At 30.3% G+C, this 19,202-nt stretch overlaps 1 protein-coding gene across 5 annotated transcripts in view; it reads right to left on the bottom strand.

Moving 5' to 3' along the window:
- Positions 1-1,058: 1,058 nt before the first annotated feature.
- The window catches only part of LOC148614624 (synaptotagmin-1-like), a 59,723-nt gene continuing 41,579 nt past the window's right edge, over positions 1,059-19,202 (bottom strand). For 4 of the 5 annotated variants that reach the window (XM_088588855.1, XM_088588851.1, XM_088588852.1 and 1 more), the window contains 5 exons: positions 15,742-15,909; positions 11,978-12,154; positions 10,067-10,184; positions 8,439-8,572; positions 1,059-4,624 (listed from right to left, as the gene is read on the bottom strand). In XM_088588855.1, the coding sequence (XP_088444981.1) occupies positions 4,439-4,624; positions 8,439-8,572; positions 10,067-10,184; positions 11,978-12,154; positions 15,742-15,909 (783 nt within the window). In that variant the 3' untranslated portion in view covers positions 1,059-4,438. Of the gene's footprint in view, positions 4,625-7,923; positions 8,058-8,438; positions 8,573-10,066; positions 10,185-11,977; positions 12,155-15,741; positions 15,910-19,202 lie in introns of all 5 variants that reach the window. The other variant, XM_088588854.1, reaches the window with a different exon arrangement.

The following is a 19,202-nucleotide window of genomic DNA, read 5'->3' as shown; positions in this document are numbered from 1 at the left end:
TACCTATAAAGTTTCATCACATTGGCACTAGAGGTTTCAGATGAGTTGATCTTTTAAATACAAGCATTAAAAAGCAAATAGACAATAACTGCAACAAGGGAAACACTTTTCATGAAAATGTCTCCATGGTTAGATTACGTCATGCTGAATACGTTAACCCGATAAAAAAGAACGGATGTGGTGAAACGCTATAAACGCACCAGGGTTTTTAACCTAAAATAAAACGGTTTAGTCAGAATCTGTCTTTACTAAACGGTTTTTGAAAAATGTGAAAAACTGCTGTTTGACCCGTACTGTCTATAATGAGTAAAATTAACAGTATGAGTCAACGGATCAGAATCCCTTACAACAATTCTGTGCATAATATCATATTTAAAGAAACATATTTACAAAGTTTGTAAGAATCTATTTTATTGTTTCACAGACGCAGATCTTAGAAATAATAACACGAAAATAGCAACCCCCAAAAAAGTCCAAAAGGGGCAATAACTCTACATAAGTCAAAAGAAGTCCAAAAGGGGCAATAACTCGTACATAAGTCAACAGAAACAAAAACCTTATAATGGATTGAATCCATCTTGCTGAACGATTTTATTAATGTAAGAATTTATTTTAACCTATAGTTTTTGAGATACATGTATTTGCAAAAGACTTTCAATCTATTTTTAAATACAGTAGTGGTGTTTGTTGACAGATAAAAAATCTATACATCAGTTCTAGGCAGAATACCCTAAGCAACATTAGTCAAAGTTAAAAAATTAAAAGTATCCAAAAGAATTAGTACTTGTATTTAAATTTCAGTAACTGGCATAACATAAAGTTTAAACTAATTTAAATTATCCCATCAAGCAAGAGAAATGATCTTGAACTGATTGATAATGGACGTCTTGAAGCTTGATTGTGAAGGAGGATATGTAAAGGATCATGAACAATATTTAAAAACAATTTTCATTATTTTAGTTCTGACAAATTAAGCCACGTACTAGTAAGTGTGTTGTATTAAAGGAATCTCCTTGGTTGTATATGCAAACATGCCTTCTAATGAATAAATACAAACATAAAAGACAAGACAGTTTTATTCACCAAAGAGAAAAAAACAATGTTCTACATCAGAAAATTGGATTCAGATTAACAAATGTGACCTTTTAAAAATTCAGAATAAACCTAATCACAGTTTTTCTCCATTTACAGGCCTAAGTTTCAAAATAAGCCTCGCATTGATTCTTTCTCCATTCCCTCATTTTTTTTCAAATCTAGATCTTTAGATTGATAAGTCTATATTTGAGTTGAGGCTTTGTAGAAATTTTCAATTTGAGATTGTAATGAAACAAAGGAAGGATACTAGCTACAGTATATCATTCTCAATAACAAAATGTACCAATAGATCAAAATGATATTTGTTGATGCTCACACTTTCTCACTTTTGTAATTGATTATCCTTAGTAAAAATACTGATAATCTAAACATACTTTTTTTTAATCAATCTGACTTATTAAGTTCATTAAAAGCTCTAAAGACATTTAAACATCTAAAGTAACTTCTAAGAGGATGATTGGATATCACCGATGAAACCTCATATTGTAACTTCTGAGAAGATGATCAGATATCACCAATGAAACCTTATATTTGTTGGCCAAGTTTATTATCAATTTTCAGATATTTCTTTTGGTATGAATGCCTGGCATGAATTTCACAAAAAGTGTGATACTGATTGTAAGTTGTAACATCTCAGTGCTATTTTATGTTGTGATGACATTACTTACAATCAACTTGACACTCCCAACTTTTTGTGAAATTGACGCCTGAACATTTCCTCAGCTCTAATATAATGTTACTCAAGATGACTGAGCATTGAAAGAATTTTAAAGAAATATTCATATTCCTTGGATTTTTTTACAGCTTTAACAAACACTCAGAAGTTACTGAATTTCTAAATAAATTGTATACAAATTAACTACTGATTTTATTTCTTAGTATTGAAGACATATCTACAACCAAAGACACAGATCTTATCAACAAACTATAAATAAACATAAAGTCAAATTTCTGGTCCCATCAATCCATGGAATGTCAAATTCCCAAAATTCTCAACTCTGAATATTGTAAGAGTTATTTCCCATACCCAACCCTGAGAATAACTCAATTTTGATCCTTTTAGGGCAATTTGGAAAAATATTTTGTATCTACTATAGATGGAATCTCTTTAAATTGTTTCTTTTAAAATTTTACTATAAAATCACATTTTTTACTCTTCACAAATGAATATGATATACACAAACAATGTACTGGGTACTTCCCTATCTTTGCCTGCACTTTTTAGCAACACTACCTTGACATTTGCTTTTGGTTACTAACATGAAGCAAAACATATCAAGATTCCACAAAAATGATTTTGGTATTAAGCAGCAAATCTATTGATACAAAATATTTTCTGAAAAGCCCAGGGAACTGAACAGGTGTACTATATGAATACACTTAAAAGATTTGAACACAGTATATACTAATTTTCACAACACTAAATGTTTAATTTTGTACATGTTAATTATACAACAATATTTTTGTCACAAATTTTGAAATCAGATATTTATGTACAGCAAGTAATATGTCAATGGTTAATAGCAACATATCACATGAGTTTAAAATAACCTAATGAGTGTCCTAGTTTCTCTGTAATCATCCAATCTCATAATATGTTGAGGAATCTTAAAATGTTGCTATAGGAATTTACCTAAACAAATTCTATGGGTCAAATAACCAACTACAGTAGTTTAAATAAGTCTGACCTTTCCCGAGTAATGCTTATTATCAGACTTGTTTTTGTATTGTTTTAGGTTGTTTGGAGTACCTGAAAGAGATGTTAGTAGTCAAAATAGACAACCTACAGTATGAGTTTTAAAAATGTAAAAATTGCCTATAAACAAATAGAATTTCTAAGTTGAATTCAAAATTTAGCACTACAAGTTTTTAAGTGACCTTTCAGATAATTTTGTGCGACCTTTCATTAACAAAATCTGAAATCTGTTATCTAATAAAAACCCATTCAATTTTTATCATTAATGTTTCAAAATGTCCTTATTTCTATTTTCACTCGTAATTTCTGTGGTTATAAAATTATTCAATTACTTGTTCAAGACAAATATTAAGTACATCATCACAAATGAGAAGACAGTTGTGTCCCTTGAAAGCACACGTTGAAACATACACTACAGATACTTACCTAACACCTCCACATGGATGTATCTTTCTATGATGGATACCGTTTTCCAAATAATAAATATTTGCTAAAACAATAATTATTTAGGTTGTTGATAGGTTTAACATTTGTCTTCATTCAATAAAGTGTAAACAATTTTTAATCATTCAAAGAATATCACAGTTCTCTAGCTAATACACCGATATACTTCTCACAACAACCAAACTCTACAAGTTTATGGATAATCCCCCTAACAATGAACAAATCTTTGAAGTCTGAAAAAAATTAGATGATGAATTCTGCTAGGCCTGCTAACAAAATCAGTAAAGAGGTTGACCTTAATTTGAATTATTTAGTAAGGGTATGAATAAGCCTTAAATAACTGTAACTCATTTATCTGGTTCATTACTGCATATATATGTCTTGTTTTGTTTTGAATAAAATTACTTCCTGCAGGACTTAATACTATCTGTGATCCTTATGTAATGCATTTAGTAAGCTCTGCATATTCTACAGTTTTAGCATGTGCACTGAATGTCTGCATTGACTGACCCCTGGGAAGCCATTTAAGTGATATGACCAGGTTTATAGAATTTATTCCAAGCAAAAGAAAGAAAACTAACCAATGCACAACCACAGAGACTTCAGGAATGGTTAAGCATATTACAAAGTACAATTAATAATTAAACCATATTTTTTGACATTTTTCATAATTTGGTGGATTTTTTTTTCAACAATAAAACAATTAAACAATCTAAAACATAACACTATAAATAATTATCTAGAAAGATCCAATTTTAAGGTATTTCAAAGATTAGGTACAAACCTTAATTAAACAAAAAGCAACTTTTTTACAGATATATTTCTATGTTCTATTATTTGTGTCATAAAAAATGAACAAATACTCACAAAGAGGTTCTTGTAGGTACATTGAATGTATAAATTATTTTGAAAAAAAATTCAGATCTTTCACTTCATAAGCTGGTATTTTTTCAAAAAGTTATCGAATAACATGAAATGAACATTTAACAACAATTCACATCAGGTCTTTCATATATAATATCAACATTTTATAACATTTTGAATGTGAAATAACAATTAAAATCATACATTGACTTCATGGACTTCATGAATAACAATAAATACATGGATTTCTGTTGATTGCACTAGTTAATTCTACAGATCCTACAATAGTTATTTCCCCTTAATTTCTCTAAGGAACTTCCTGTAATGAGTTGTTTTTTCTTAATTTTTCTCAGGAACTTCCTGTAGTGTGTGCCACTGGGCAATCGGTCGCCTTGGATTGGCAAGCATGTCACTCCAGTGACGTAGTTCAGTTCCACTTGAGTTGCAGCCGAGGAGCACTCGTCCAATTGGTTCAGATGTACCGATTCTGTCGTAATCAACCACAGTGACAATCAGGGATACTTTCTGTAACCAAACAATTAAAATACATATAGTAAATAAAGTAAAGAAAACATGGGCATTGAGTAATGAGATACATATAAGGGTATTTAATAAAAAAGGATTGAAAAGAGGAAAGTAAATATCATAAAAGGTACTAAAAGAATTGTATCTATTCTAAATACACATAAACTATAACACATTGGAAGTATAATTAGCATATTATCAGAAACATGAAAATACATTTTATATTCTTTTTATGAAAGTCAGACAATTTCGTTGTAACAAGCTTAATTAAAAATACAACTATAATTATACTGACACATGAAACACACATTTAACACAATCAGGCTTATCTTACCTCCTCCTTTAAAGCATTTCACAAAGTATAAAATATATTTCGAAAAAGAAAGTTAAAATTGTTCATGTAAAGAATGTAAATACCCAGAAATTTGAAGACATTCCATATTTTTACATCTATTCTGAAAATGTTTATCAAATACATGTAATACACAATGGTTTGGCATTAGTACAATTGATTTTGAGAGCACAAAGTTATACATTTAAACAAAAAAAAAATTATCCCTTCTAATCAGTCATCATCCATAAAATATGAATCATTGGATTTGTAAACTTTGGTTTTTTACTCATCAAGAGGATGTTTTTTTTATGAAATTCAGTCTGCTTGATGCTCTTCCTTGTGCATAACTTTTGGGGTCATTATTTAGAATTAGTTTTCTATCTTGCTTTGTGTTACTTTATATTCTGGTAATCTCATTATTATTCCCTTAAAGGTGTAGTAGAACTTGTTTTTTGTATTTGAACTAAGACATTAACTTTTGTTTTACGTCTATATGTACATGTATTTTCTTTGGTTGCCATTGGTTTCAAAACATGTACAACAGTCGGAAAGGTAGACATTTTATTGGGTTTTCATGTTATTGCCACAAATTTTAAAGTTTCCTTAAAAAACTATGATGAATTCAAAACTCCAATAACTACTGCTAGTTTGTTGCTAAACCAGAAATTTGATACCCATAAATAAAAATAATTTGCCAGACTTATTTATATTTGTCCCCTTGAGATTGGATCACCATGTCTTTTGTTTTACTCAGAAAGCATTTGTGATGCTTTTACATTTTTTCTAAATATAACAATTTTTAGTTCCCATTACAGCAGGTAAAACAGTTAACTTCATGGGACAGAGTTAGTTTTCTATTAACTGGAAGACAATTACTTGAACAACTGCCTTGGTAGTTAACTGGACAAATTGACAATGTGTTATATTTTTATTTTCTTTTGTAGGCATTTCAATTTATGTCTGATAGAAAAGTTTAAATCTACTTCTCAATTGTCCATTTAACTTTACTTAAGCCACAAGCTAATGATCATTCCATTAAGGAAAAACCAACTCTATTCACTGAAGTTAGCTATTTTGTTTGCTATAACTGACTACCAAGAGCAAAATGCTACTAAAATAAACTTGCACTAAAATGTGCTTCAATAAAAGAACAAAAATGATATTAAAGATAAACCACTGAGAGTTTTGGCTACAAAGATTTTCAGTGGATTTGTATTGGGTGATATTTCTTGAAGTATTCAAAAGCCAAAATTACGTCTGTATATAACAAAATCCTTCTTATTTCTTTTATATAATCCTAGATATATTTGAAAAAAAGAAGGTTTTATTCACAGAAATCTTTATTAGAAAGTTTACTGTTCACACACCAAAGACATATCTTTTTAAAAGAAATTGAACATTGCAAATTTTGCAATAGCATAGGTTGAAAATGCATTTTACAGAAAAAATGCTGGAACAGTACTGCAGTCCTTTTAACAAAAAATCTTAGGTGTAAAATTAGTCATAAGTTATTACATCATAATACATCACACTTAATTGTGACATCATAACTTAAAACTAATTTTACACTTTTAAAGTTATGCTTTTTAGTGAAATCTACCACAGAGGTTTTGTTACAACAAAATAACATAGATGAAGAATAACAAATGGAAAGGGGTCCATAATTAATATGTTTTTTATCTGATTTACCCTAGTCTGATATGAAGGGTACACCTATATTTACTTTGCTATTCTATCTCTAGCCTTATAAAACACTCTATAGTACTAGATGTGTACAGGCACAGACTACAGTAAACATAAACTGATACTTAGAAGTTACAGAACCTCTAAGGAAAACAAAAATAATAAATAAGTACATAACATTAACATACACAATTAACACCTAGATATATTGTACATTGAACAGTGCAGTGAGAGAAATACAGGGGAGGTAATCAGCAGTTTGAGTATTAAAAACAAAAGAGTTCTAACAATAGGAAATACAGAAATTCTAATGGGAAGAAATTCGAACCAACAGAAAAATCAGTCCTTAGCAATAAATCAAAGATGAAATAACAGATAATTAGTACATGTATGTTTATAATTGATGTTTAATATCAGAGAGTTTATGACAAATTAATGCATTTGCTTCAACTGAAAAAAGAAATGAAGTAGAAAAAAAAGGCAATAACCCAGTAGAGAATAACAGTTCATAATTTTTTTCGAGTATGGCTAAACATTGTAAATACATGTGAGATGAATAAGATCTATAGAAAAATTATTGAATACCTAAGATTTAAAGTGACCAAAAAACCTGTGTAACAAAGGGTTTCAGAAAAACTAGTGTTGGTGCATACACTAATACAATTAAAAAAACAAACAAAAAAATATGTCTATAACATTACCATCCAGAAATGAGGACATTTGTAATCAGGTAAAGGGGGCAGTGTTGTAAACGATAGGAAGACATTTCACTGACTGTAAACTTTCTACTAAAAATGTAGTTTAACTGTACACAAGCTTTTAACAACAATGACAATGGTATTTGATTAAGATATACTGTAAATGCTTTTGGCATACTTCTGCTATCTTCTTCCTTAGAATCTTACTTAACAGAATACTTTAAAATTCTAATTTATTAAGATGGAATTCTCATACTATTTCATTATGTCAATAAACACCTCATTATAATCTTAAATTGCTACCTACACCTAAATATACCTTTCTTGTTCAATTATTCATTGTACATATAACATGTACCATATGTTTAAAAACTAAATGTATTAATAATTTTAAAAGTAAATGAACTTGCTATATGCTAAGGACTTGAATGATTGGTGAATTCTACTGTAACTAGTTCACACAAAGTGGAAAGAAGATTAGCAGATTTCTGGTTTCTATGACAACAGAGATTATACATGTTATTTGTCACAGGGATTTCTATTTATAGAACTACAGTGCAGCTCACTACGATCTTGGCTGATACCTGTATTTGTTCAAAAGGAACTTCAAATGTGAAAGACTCATTATAGTATGGATTCAAAGTAAACTTCTTGATGGTAGTTTTCTTCTTTTTTACCCGCTTCCCGTTTAACATCAAACTTAGTTTAACGTATGGATCTGATGAAAGAAAACAAGACAAAAAACATAATAATATAAAGTTAAAATAACAAACATGCATGTGAAAACAGGGTAGGAATTGCCTTGCCCAATGTCAAAGGTAAACAATACATAAATCATGTGTTCAGCCAAACAACCAGAGCTACTATGTTTTAGTATTTATCAATCAAAGCAGAATTTAACTGAAAGTATGTTAATCATTCAAAATCTGTTACAGGATCAATTTTTCAATGGCCAAGATGTGTTGAAGATTACCAAAAATGTAGGACAGGTAGTTCTAATTTTTTGACAAGAACTTGTGATATATGTAGAGCAAGACAACACCAAACTCCTGGAAGGCAGACATTGTAAAGTTAAAGGGTCAATAGGTCATGAAAATACCTGTATCTGTTCAAATGGAACCTCAAATGTGAAGGACTCATTGAAGTAAGGGTTCAGAGTACATTTCTTTATAGTAGTTTTCTTTTTCTTCAGTCGTTTGTTCCCCTGATACAAAGCAATTTTCACATACGGATCTAGTAAACAAAGGAAATACACATCAATAACATACTGCCCTTCCTTAGGCATACGGGTACAAAAACGTTGAACGGTCTATAACCCAAAAGGTGCTTTAAAATCAAAATGACATGCAAAACTTCATGTCAGAACTATATTTTATTAAGAATACATTTCCCATATAAAGCTATGAACATATGAATAGAACAATACCAAATATACAGGCTACCAGAGTAATGTTCTGTGTTATTCTAACATCATAAGCATTGTCTTAATATGGTCATATTCTTTATAATGCAAAATATCATTCTTCATTTCAACTGATTGCATGCCTACAATGCCAAAAAGTGTCATGTTAAAGATTCAGTCCACACATAATACATTTTTATTGAGTAGAATGCCATGGAAACTGAGCCATCTTAAGTGGCCAATAAGAAATTGTAAACAAAAAAAAACAACAAAAAGAAAAACAGAGAGAAAATATAATAAAGTCTACATTTTAAATTTCCTTTTCTTAAAAATTTAGCATTGTGGACAAATTGAGATATACAGAAACTAATTGTACACAAGGCTATTTAGGATGGGTAAAATGTAGATTCGGAACCTCAGATTTAACTGTACCTCCCTACTACTAGTACATGTATTATCCCTGTAGCAGCCTTTTTTCCTTTTGATCTATTACTACTCTACCTTGCCCTTAACGTGAACTTGGATCAAGACCCTGGTACCACAAACTTGAAATGTTACTTAAGTCTGAGAATATTTATAACTGTATATCACACCATTGGACTTCATGACACCATAGAGGTTGAGAATATTTCCAGATTAAGTATTTTTGAAGTTGTGTGGCACTCAGGCCAGCAGATACTGTACTAACACATTTTTACTGGATATTTTTTTTCTTTTAATTAAAAAAAAAACAAGAATGATTATCCATATAACACTCTGCGTTTCAATTCTTATACATGATGTATTAAAGTAAGTGTGCCCTAAGATTGATTAACATGTATTTTCATAGTTTTCTGAAAGCATAAACAATATGATTACAATTTACAAAATTCACAAAGCACAAACTCAAATACCGTGAAACAGAAACTTTAAATGGGATTCTACTTTACATGGCTTTCATTTTGTAATGCATACCCCAGCAAAGTTTGAATTTACTATGATAAAATTATGAAAGAAAATGAAATCCATGAGAAGCAATGATTTTTTGACAAACCACTAAAACAGGTACCCCTAAATAAAAGCACTTTCACCTAAAAACTCTCTTACTCTTAGACAGTCTTGCAACTTGAATTTTGTTTGATTGATTAAAATTTAAGAAAGAACTAGTTGAAGATGACTATTTGTATATGTTAATTAAACACAACCATTACCACTTATTGGAAATTATTCCCCGCCGAAAATGTGTCCTTGCATTAATTACTACATGTAATAACAGATTAACATTTTGAACTTCATACAAGAAATTCTTCAAATAAAAAAGTCAAGTGTATGGTTGCCATAGTTACCTGATAAACCACCAACATCCATCTTTTTGAGGTTTTTGGCTTCAAGAATAACAACGGTGAGTTTTCCTGCTGTTGGTACATATCGTAGGGAGAAGCAAATGTCACCCAATTTATTCTCCTAAAATTGAAAGAGCATTTTTAGGTATATGGGAAGTTTTCCATTATTTTTAAAGCAAAGGTAAAATATACCTTAAACTTGTTATTTGTTTACCTTAGATATATCTGCCTGTTTATATAATGTTATATGGACCACTTTCACAACATGATGTCATCAGGGTTCTCCGATTTTTAAAAAATTTTTAGGTTTCCACAGGAAAACTCTAAAATAAAGAGCAACTTTCCCACAGTTAAGATCTGCTTTCTGAACTTGACAAGTCCTTCCATAATAATTAAAGTTTATTACTTAATGAAGAGGAAAGTAGAATGTAATACAAAACTTTCCCACACCAATACTTCACTTTCCCCAGGTGACGGGAAAGTGGAATCCTAGAACACTGTGTCATGATTTAAAAAGTGGAGTATGTTTTTTTCTTCCACATAAATACTTCAGAGTAAAAAGAGTGAAAGGTACAATATATCAAATAGTTCATGATCCTTCAAGTCAAACTTCAGTACATGGACGGGTTGGCCACAACAAAAATTAAATGGACTGCGACTATATAAATACTTAGGTCCTAAAAATTTTTGGGGCAGCCAACCAGTCCATATCAAGCCATATGACCCCCAGCATCATGAACTATTTGTTAAATAAACTATAATCTGAATATTCTGCTATAGTAAGACTTGAAGTCATACTTTTAATACCTTTTCTGTGATGCCTATAGTATTTATGTAAAAATAAACCAAGCAATTTAATAACTTTCATGTAATCTGATGTTTAGACACATCCTGGAGTTGATCAACTCAAGTACTAGTACTTTTACATCAATCTGTGTTTGTCAACATTGATAAATTGTAAAATTGACAATTGACAAGGTTCAAATCATTCTACCCAGCTGTCTTCATGTTATAATTCAATGTTCTGTCCTCCCTGATATCAATGTATAGCATTCATATTAGTTTCAATATAAGATCTATAAAATCACATAACTCTTGTAGATAATTCAGTAAAAGCACCAGGATAATAGTAGACTCATCTTTAGCATTAATTTATATTGATTTGGTAACAGCTTTACAAGGTTGTGACGTCAAACAAGTTCCAACAATCAGATTAAATATGCATGTGAGATATTTATAGAATCGAAACTGCCACTATAATTTCTGATAGAAGATGATTTTTAGATAGTATTAAATTACTTTTTGCAATACAAGGCAATTGAAAAACTGTCTGTGTCAAAATAAATTCAGTCACCAGTCTAACTAAAACTTGTGTATGAATGAGCAAAGAATTCTTAACAGAATTTTATTCAGTTTGAGTCATTTTTAAGAAATCTTGAGTTTGAGGCGCAGACAATAAAAAAAATAAGTCCTTTTCTTTGTATTATTTTTTTAATGAATGCTACTCAAAAATGTGCAGCCACTGTTTATCTTCAGTCTTATAAGATCTTGAGGTGTTATTAGCATTTTTGGGGACATTTTTTTGGACATTTCTACAGGTGACTGAGGTTCAAAATGCACTGAAACTGATATGAAGAGACTATAAAGATGTCAGGTTATGACAGATATTTCTGTTTAACTCATGATTCAGTTTAGACATGTTTCAACACACATGCATTAAGTCCAAGGTTAATTATCTGTTTGATGGCTGTCTTGTTAACTTCTGTTATTTTTTTTGTAAGTAAAGCTAAAAAGACTTAGTCAAATAGTGAAAGTCCTATCTTTCCCTTGCTGCATTTTGATCAGAATTGTTTTAACAGTGTTATTGTTTCATTGGTATTTTACAATACAATGCTGTTTTATACAAATACTGACCTTTTCGGCATCATTGTCAGGACTGATCAAATCTCTCCATTCTTCAAGAACTTGACAAAGGTCGACAGAGTTCAAGGGTATTTGAACTTGTCCTATCTGGTCATGTTTTGAAAATCTGTCGAAATCATAAATAGCAAAGACAAGTGTCTTAGAACCCATTTCAGCGTATGGTACATTCTGAAAAGAGAAAATTTCATAATTAAATAAAGAAAGGGATAAAAAATTTTGCTATCTTATAAGCTGCATAATATTTTTCTTAAATATTATACTTATTTAAATGGTGTCTTCCTCAAATGCCAACATTTTATATGTTACCTATTCCTTGAGTACAAACAAAAATATTTCCATAGATGTTTATATTATAACAATAGGTGTTTTTAGAACAATTAAAATGTTTTCTAAGTATTTAACTGTTAAGATTAATTAGTGAAGTTGATATATGGAACATTTTATACCATTTTATAAGGAAAACAGCAATTTTTTTAAAAATATGTAAGAATATAATAAAATTGAATTATTAAAAATTTGTAAAAATATAATAAAATTCTAATATCATTTTTACTTTTATTTTAAGGAATGTATAAATTATATACAAAATATTAAAGAAATTCAGAAATTTAAAATCAATAAACATTATTTCAAACTCTGAACTTTATATTAATGATTTATTTCATTCTTTATCATTTTAACACTTTAACTAATTGATATGAATATATTTATTTGTTTATGCCTCATGTGATATGAAATTATATTAATAAGAGTATAGTCTTTAAACCACTTACAGCAAAAAACGATCTTCTAAATGGTGTAGCAATTACAAATATTTTATAAAACTGAACAAAAACCGCATACGTAGTAACTATTTTAGTACTAGTATTCCTACATAAAGTAGCTAGGATCATAGATTGAAATATCTTCAAGTTATTGGACTACAAAATTAATTCAAAAGTCTATTGTGCTATACATGTACATGTATGATTTTGTGAAGAAATGCTTAAGTAGAAACAGCCAAAAAAATGATTTTAACAACTGGAATAACTATCTGAAATATGAACTGAAATAAAACACCTGTAATTTACCTTTCTATTAATGAGTATGAATGTTTTGATAAGCATGCACCTTTGTTGTGATTACCACTGACACCTATTCCCTGAACACCAACTAAATTTTACAGATAAATTGTTGGTAGATCAAAGGATATTGTCATTCGAGGAATAAACCATTTAAATTGTATAAACTTGGGTAAAATAAGTATAATATTGAAGAAACAAGAGGCTCCCAGGAGCCTGAATCACTCACCTGGTTCAATATTGTCTTTCAAGGGCAATAAATTTAACAAGTAGTTATCCAATAATTTTGACTCAAGAAGACTTTGGTAGGACTTATCATAAGGAACATTTCAGCAAGTGAAAGTTTCTTTCTGTCTATCATAGTTTTCAAGATATTGGCTGAAAACTGTCATTTTTCCCTTTTCAAGGGCAATAACTCTTACTACTTTTATCCCTGAAGACTTTTGTAGTCCTAATAATAAGGATCATTTCAGCTACTGAAAGAATTTGGCTAAACCTAACGATTTTGGAGATATATGCGAAAAACTACTGTCTGACCCGCATGTTCTATTTTTAGTAACGGTGGCCAAGTTTTTCAATAGATAAAAAATCCCCACATCAGTTCTATGCAGGATACCCCAAGAAACATTCATATCAAGTTTAATTCCAATTGGTCAAGAGGTGTCAGAGGAGAAGATTATTAAAACAAATAACATTAAAAATAGCAAAAAAAATGACGAAAAAGGACAATAACTCCAACAATGCTCAACAGATTAAAATGAAAATTTGACCACAGATAGATCTCATCATGTTGAACACATTAACAAAGTCAGAATATGGCTAAACCTAACAATTTTAGAGATATATGCAAAAAACTACTGTCTGACTCCTATGTCCTATTTTTAGTAACAATAGCCATGTTTTTTGATGGATAAACAAATTTTTTGTTTGCCATCAAGATGTTTTTTTCTATCCTTTACTTTTACCAAAAATTAAGTAAAAATCTGTTCCAGTTCAAGACAAACAAAATCAGTCAGACTCAGAGAATATTCCAACACATTAACTACAGACTATGACACATTTCAGTTGTTTTCATACTAAGCTCCTCAAACTGTTATTATAAGCAGTTAAAAATGACATGATTGTGGTATACAAAGTCACTGACATCACATCAGGCATTTGCTTTGAGAGCATCATGCAAAGTACTGACATCTTTAAAATCAACCTATATTTTTTTTTGTGATTGAAGTGTAAGTGTGTGTAAGAATCAAGCAAAATGGCAAAAATCAGAAACATGCAAGTCAAAACCCCACCAACCTGACAAAGTAATATCACTCAAGGATACTTTCTCTATTAGAAAAGACCATTATTTGATAACTGCATCACTGGCTTTGCTCAGAAATTTATCAATAGAGTGTTAGAAAAATGAGGTTTTTGACAGAGTTATCTACCCTTGAAATGTTCATCTTAAGTCCATTTCAATGATATTGTAACTCAATGGTCCATCATGATATGGAAAATCTTGTCTGTTTCCCTTGATTCTGATGGTGCAAATAGTCAAATTACACTATCAAAATGATGGATTTTCTCATACCATGTTTCATCTCCTGCCTGATTTTTACAGAGACTGACACTTAAATACCTATAAAAAAGAATAACTGATATAGTTCATTGTTATTATCAGACTTGGTCCAAGTCTAACCCAAAGGGTCTGTCTGATAAAGCTCACGAAGTCTAACCCAAAGGGTCTGTCTGATAAAGCTCACAAAGTCTAACCCAAAGGGTCTGTCTGATAAAGCTCACGAAGTCTAACCCAAAGGGTCTGTCTGATAAAGCTCACGAAGTCTAACCCAAAGGGTCTGTCTGATAAAGCTCACGAAGTCTAACCCAAAGGGTCTGCCTGATAAAGCTCACAAAGTCTAACCCAAAGGGTCTGCCTAATAAAGCTCAATTCCATACAAAAATATCTTTATTCCATAGAAATACATTCCTTTTCTATGCATACAAGTCTCTGTTGTTCAAAAGCATTGACCTTTACAAGATCCTTATTAAAAAAGACCCATTTATCCATTTACAAAAAGAATGAACAAAAGGTTAGAGACTCTACTACAGTGATATTGTATCACATGTACTCTTAGAATCTAAGATGCTGAGTGGTTGACTCAAGATGTACAATATTAGTTACATTAGCCTGAAGTAATGAATATTTTATTTCCCTTAACACAATGAATATTTCATTTATAATTATAAGAGTCCACACAACAATCACACAATAAATCTATTTTAGATGTATTTGTGTCTCTTTATGGCTGCTTTACAAATGACATTGTCATATAATTGTGATTAGGAACTCTCTGGTGATGAAAGACTGATTATGTGGAGAATAAAATGCATCTGACTTAGACAATGGTTCTACTGCTTTTTTGCATTTTTTTCCTTTGGTTATACAGACTGATCATTTCCATTTAAGAGCAGTGTATATAATATGATGGATATTGTATCATGGTTTCTGATTTACCTTTCAAAATAAAAGTGTTTGTTTGTTTTGTTTGTTGGGGTTTAACGTCCAAGCAGCAATATTTCAGCTATATTCAGACGATAAATAAAAGTGAATTTTGTCCCTTTTTCAAATTCAAGTATCAGTAAACATTTATGAAAATCACATATAATTTTGCATTTTACAATTAATTCACACTTTTATTTTAAATAACTCACCTTAAAGATAAATGTTTCATTGAACACTGGGTTAAGTGTTTTTCTGTGAACTTTTGTTTCAAATTTCTTCTTTTTATCTGGAAGTAAGTAGACTTTAACATAAGGATCTGAGGTGCCTGACATGTCCATTCCTGGTAAATCAGCTGCTTGTATCACACCAACACTCAACTGAAACAGAAAGCAACTAAACTGAGGATAAGAATCTTATAGAGTGGTGACACAAAGACAAACTTCAAACTAAAAAAATTCCCCCTTTTTTTAAGGAAAAGGTAACTAGTCTGGTCAAGTCTTCATATGGGCAACTGATTTTTTTTCATTTCCTGTCAGACTGTACTCAGACTTTTAGTGAGTAAAAGGTGAAAGTTAAATTCAGATAGATTACTAACATAAGTACTTTGTCTATATTATTTGTAATAATTACTCTCTGTCTTATCAACACACCTAGGTACTAGAAAATAATACCTGGTAAGAGAGGTATTTGGGAAATAAAGAAAATAAGAGCTGCACTATGAGTGCATGATACGCCTGTCGTCCTTATGTGTCAAATGAATTTATATGATCAACTAGAAATACTGTGAGCCCTGTCAAATATTCTCAACCCAAAAAACAAAAAAAAAAGTAAATACAAAATGCACCAAAAAATTTGGCACTATCACAACAAAATGGACCTTTTTCAACGATTTTTCAAAGAATAAATTTCCTTGGCCATTTCCCCCTTTTTTTTAAAGAGTAAAACTTCATAAATGGAAACGTAAAATTTGACATTTATACAAATCAGAACAAAGCTTACTTAAATAGATATGAACAATTCACCAAAGTTTCATAAAAGTTGGTGAAAGTGTTTTTTGAGTTATTGTCTGAGGTGTGGACGATGGACAGATGGACAACAGTATACCATAATATGTCCCGTCTTAGACAGTGTATATATATGAAAAAAAATAAAAAATAAAAAACAAAAACAAAAAAAAAAAACACAATAGATTAACAATTTTCACTCAAAAAAAACTAGGCCTAATTATACAGATAACTGCAATACTCAGTCAGGTTTGACAGATTCCATGCACTTTATAGGAAGATTGTAAATTAACAAAGACTTCCCTAGTTAATAAACAAACATTAATGATTCCAGAATTTACAAGAACCAATGCCTCCCTTGACTGGTAGTTTACGACTGATCTTCTGAAAGAGCCCCCTGAACAAATATCCACAATGACTTAATGCATTTATTTAGATCCTAACAAAATTACAGGATCAATACAATGATGAATGGTTCCAATCCATTCCTTGATAAATTACCTACTATTTATAGAAATTATACAGTACAGAAAATCAATGTCTTCTCAGAAATCTAACACTCATTTTTTTTTTCATTGACCATAGTAAACTTTATTTAACAAGATGGTGTCAATTTTAATGAACATGATGGCTGTCATATTGATTGTCATCAAGGTTTGTTTACTTATAACTCTATCTTCATTGGTTTAACTATTTTTTTACATTATGATGGACAGTGAACAAATCCACCCATCTATATCAAATATTTGAATTAATAAACAAGTCGTCTTAGCCTGGAATAAAAAAAAAAAACTTAGACTTTGATAATTCCATAACAATCACCTGTTCTCTTTATTTTGGTCAATATTCCAGTCAAAGAAGACTTCAAAGGAAAAAGTAATTTTATGAAGATATATTTTTTGCAGCATGGTTCTTGTCTATTGTTTAATGCTCACTTATGAAATTAAGCATCTTTATAAAATTGGTAGTTGTTTAATACAATTTTACTACATGTATAATAATTAACTTAAAGTCTGGTAAAGCCTACTATTCAGAGTCCCACTTCAACTCACGCTAAAAAAAAACATCATGGAGTTTCTTTTTGGTTACAATCAGCAAACAAGTACATACTATGATAGACATATTTAGACTAGTATTGGGCATTGTACAAAATACTTCATTTTCCTGATGTTTTTGTACTGAATTCTCTTTCAGATGTTTGAAGATGTCACAATTTGAAATTACATTGTCCCTTTGATCTTTTGATATAAATAACAATCAAGGTCCATATGATATTCAGTCATTGATTATATATATCTTTAACCTTTGAATATTTCACAACAAACAGGGTTAAATATATATTGTTTCTCCTTTTTTTCTCCCTAGACTCTGATGTGTTCAGCAAATTGCTTTTATTACAAAAAAAATCAATAGATGCTGGCTCACAGGGAACCAATAATCTTTTGTATTTCATACAAGCTTTTGTAGATGAAGTATGAATTATGACTGAATGTATTTTATTGTTTAGATATATAACACGTAGGTAGAAAAACCAGTGTTTGTTTTTCACATTGTGTCAATCCTTTTTTTTTTTTTTTTTTAAATATTTACTTACAATATCAAGGATTTTTTTTATTTAAACTGCATACATTTTCAGACTTTTGAAGGTTTGATGTGTGAGGTTAACAGTCATTCCTGCACAACTTATTATTTTGTAGCTCAAATTAGTATTTATTGACTTATTTCTCTTAATTCAGAAAAGCTGTACTTTCTAGGTAATAAAAAAAAAAATCATATACCAAAAAAAAAAAAAAACAAAACAAAACAAAAATTCAGTGATTGCTTTCAAAAAAATTGTAATAACACACAAGTTGACCTTCTGATCACAGATATCTGGTCCCCTTCCCCTCTTCAAGATTTTGGGCATAACTTCTGTATGCTAAACTTTAATATTCCTTCATTTCAGGGTCAACTACATGACACAGTTTAAAATTTGTACAGATTCTTAAGACACCATCTGCATAGTTTAAAATTCTTTATACATCATCTGGTAGCTCAAACTGAGACAAGGAGAGACAAACACAATGGACACTTTTAAAATACCCAAACTCATTGATAGGTTGTTCATTACAAACCTGACATTCAACCAACTGATTAAGAATGAAGTAACATTAATTTAAAGTTGATGCTGGCAATTAATATAATTGTATTGGGGTGTTAAACAAAACAGATATTAACAAAATGTAACTTTCGCCCAAGCCGATGTCATAACTAACAGTGGCAGATCCAGTTGTTGGGTGCAGGGGGTTGGCAAAGCACTTATTATTGAAAAAATTGTTATTTTCATGTGTAAAATTGACAAAAAATGGCAAATAATATCCTAACAGTCCTTGACCATTTTTCTGGAGAACTTCAGCTGCCACTCCTCCTTTTCAAGGAGTCTGGATCCGGCCCTGACTAACATCGAAAATACAAATACAATAATGCATAGTGTTATTTCCCATGACATTATTGACAGTAATTCTGGAACAATAAGAGAGATTTTATCTCATGCAATATCAAAATAAATACCTTTGGGATAAGTTGGAAGTTTTAACTGTTCTGAAAAGAACACAGTATCAATGTTTACATGATACATGTATCTAAAACTGCAAAACCTAAAACTATACTTAGTCCATAGGCTATTT

The sequence above is a fragment of the Perna viridis genome, chromosome 6 (genome assembly GCF_037379345.1).
Source record: "Perna viridis isolate PV_CMFRI_1.1 ecotype Kerala chromosome 6, ASM3737934v1, whole genome shotgun sequence".
NCBI classification, from domain to species: Eukaryota; Metazoa; Mollusca; class Bivalvia; order Mytilida; family Mytilidae; genus Perna; species Perna viridis.
Note: the sequence above shows the minus strand (reverse complement) of the source record. Positions and strands in the feature narration are given on the sequence as shown.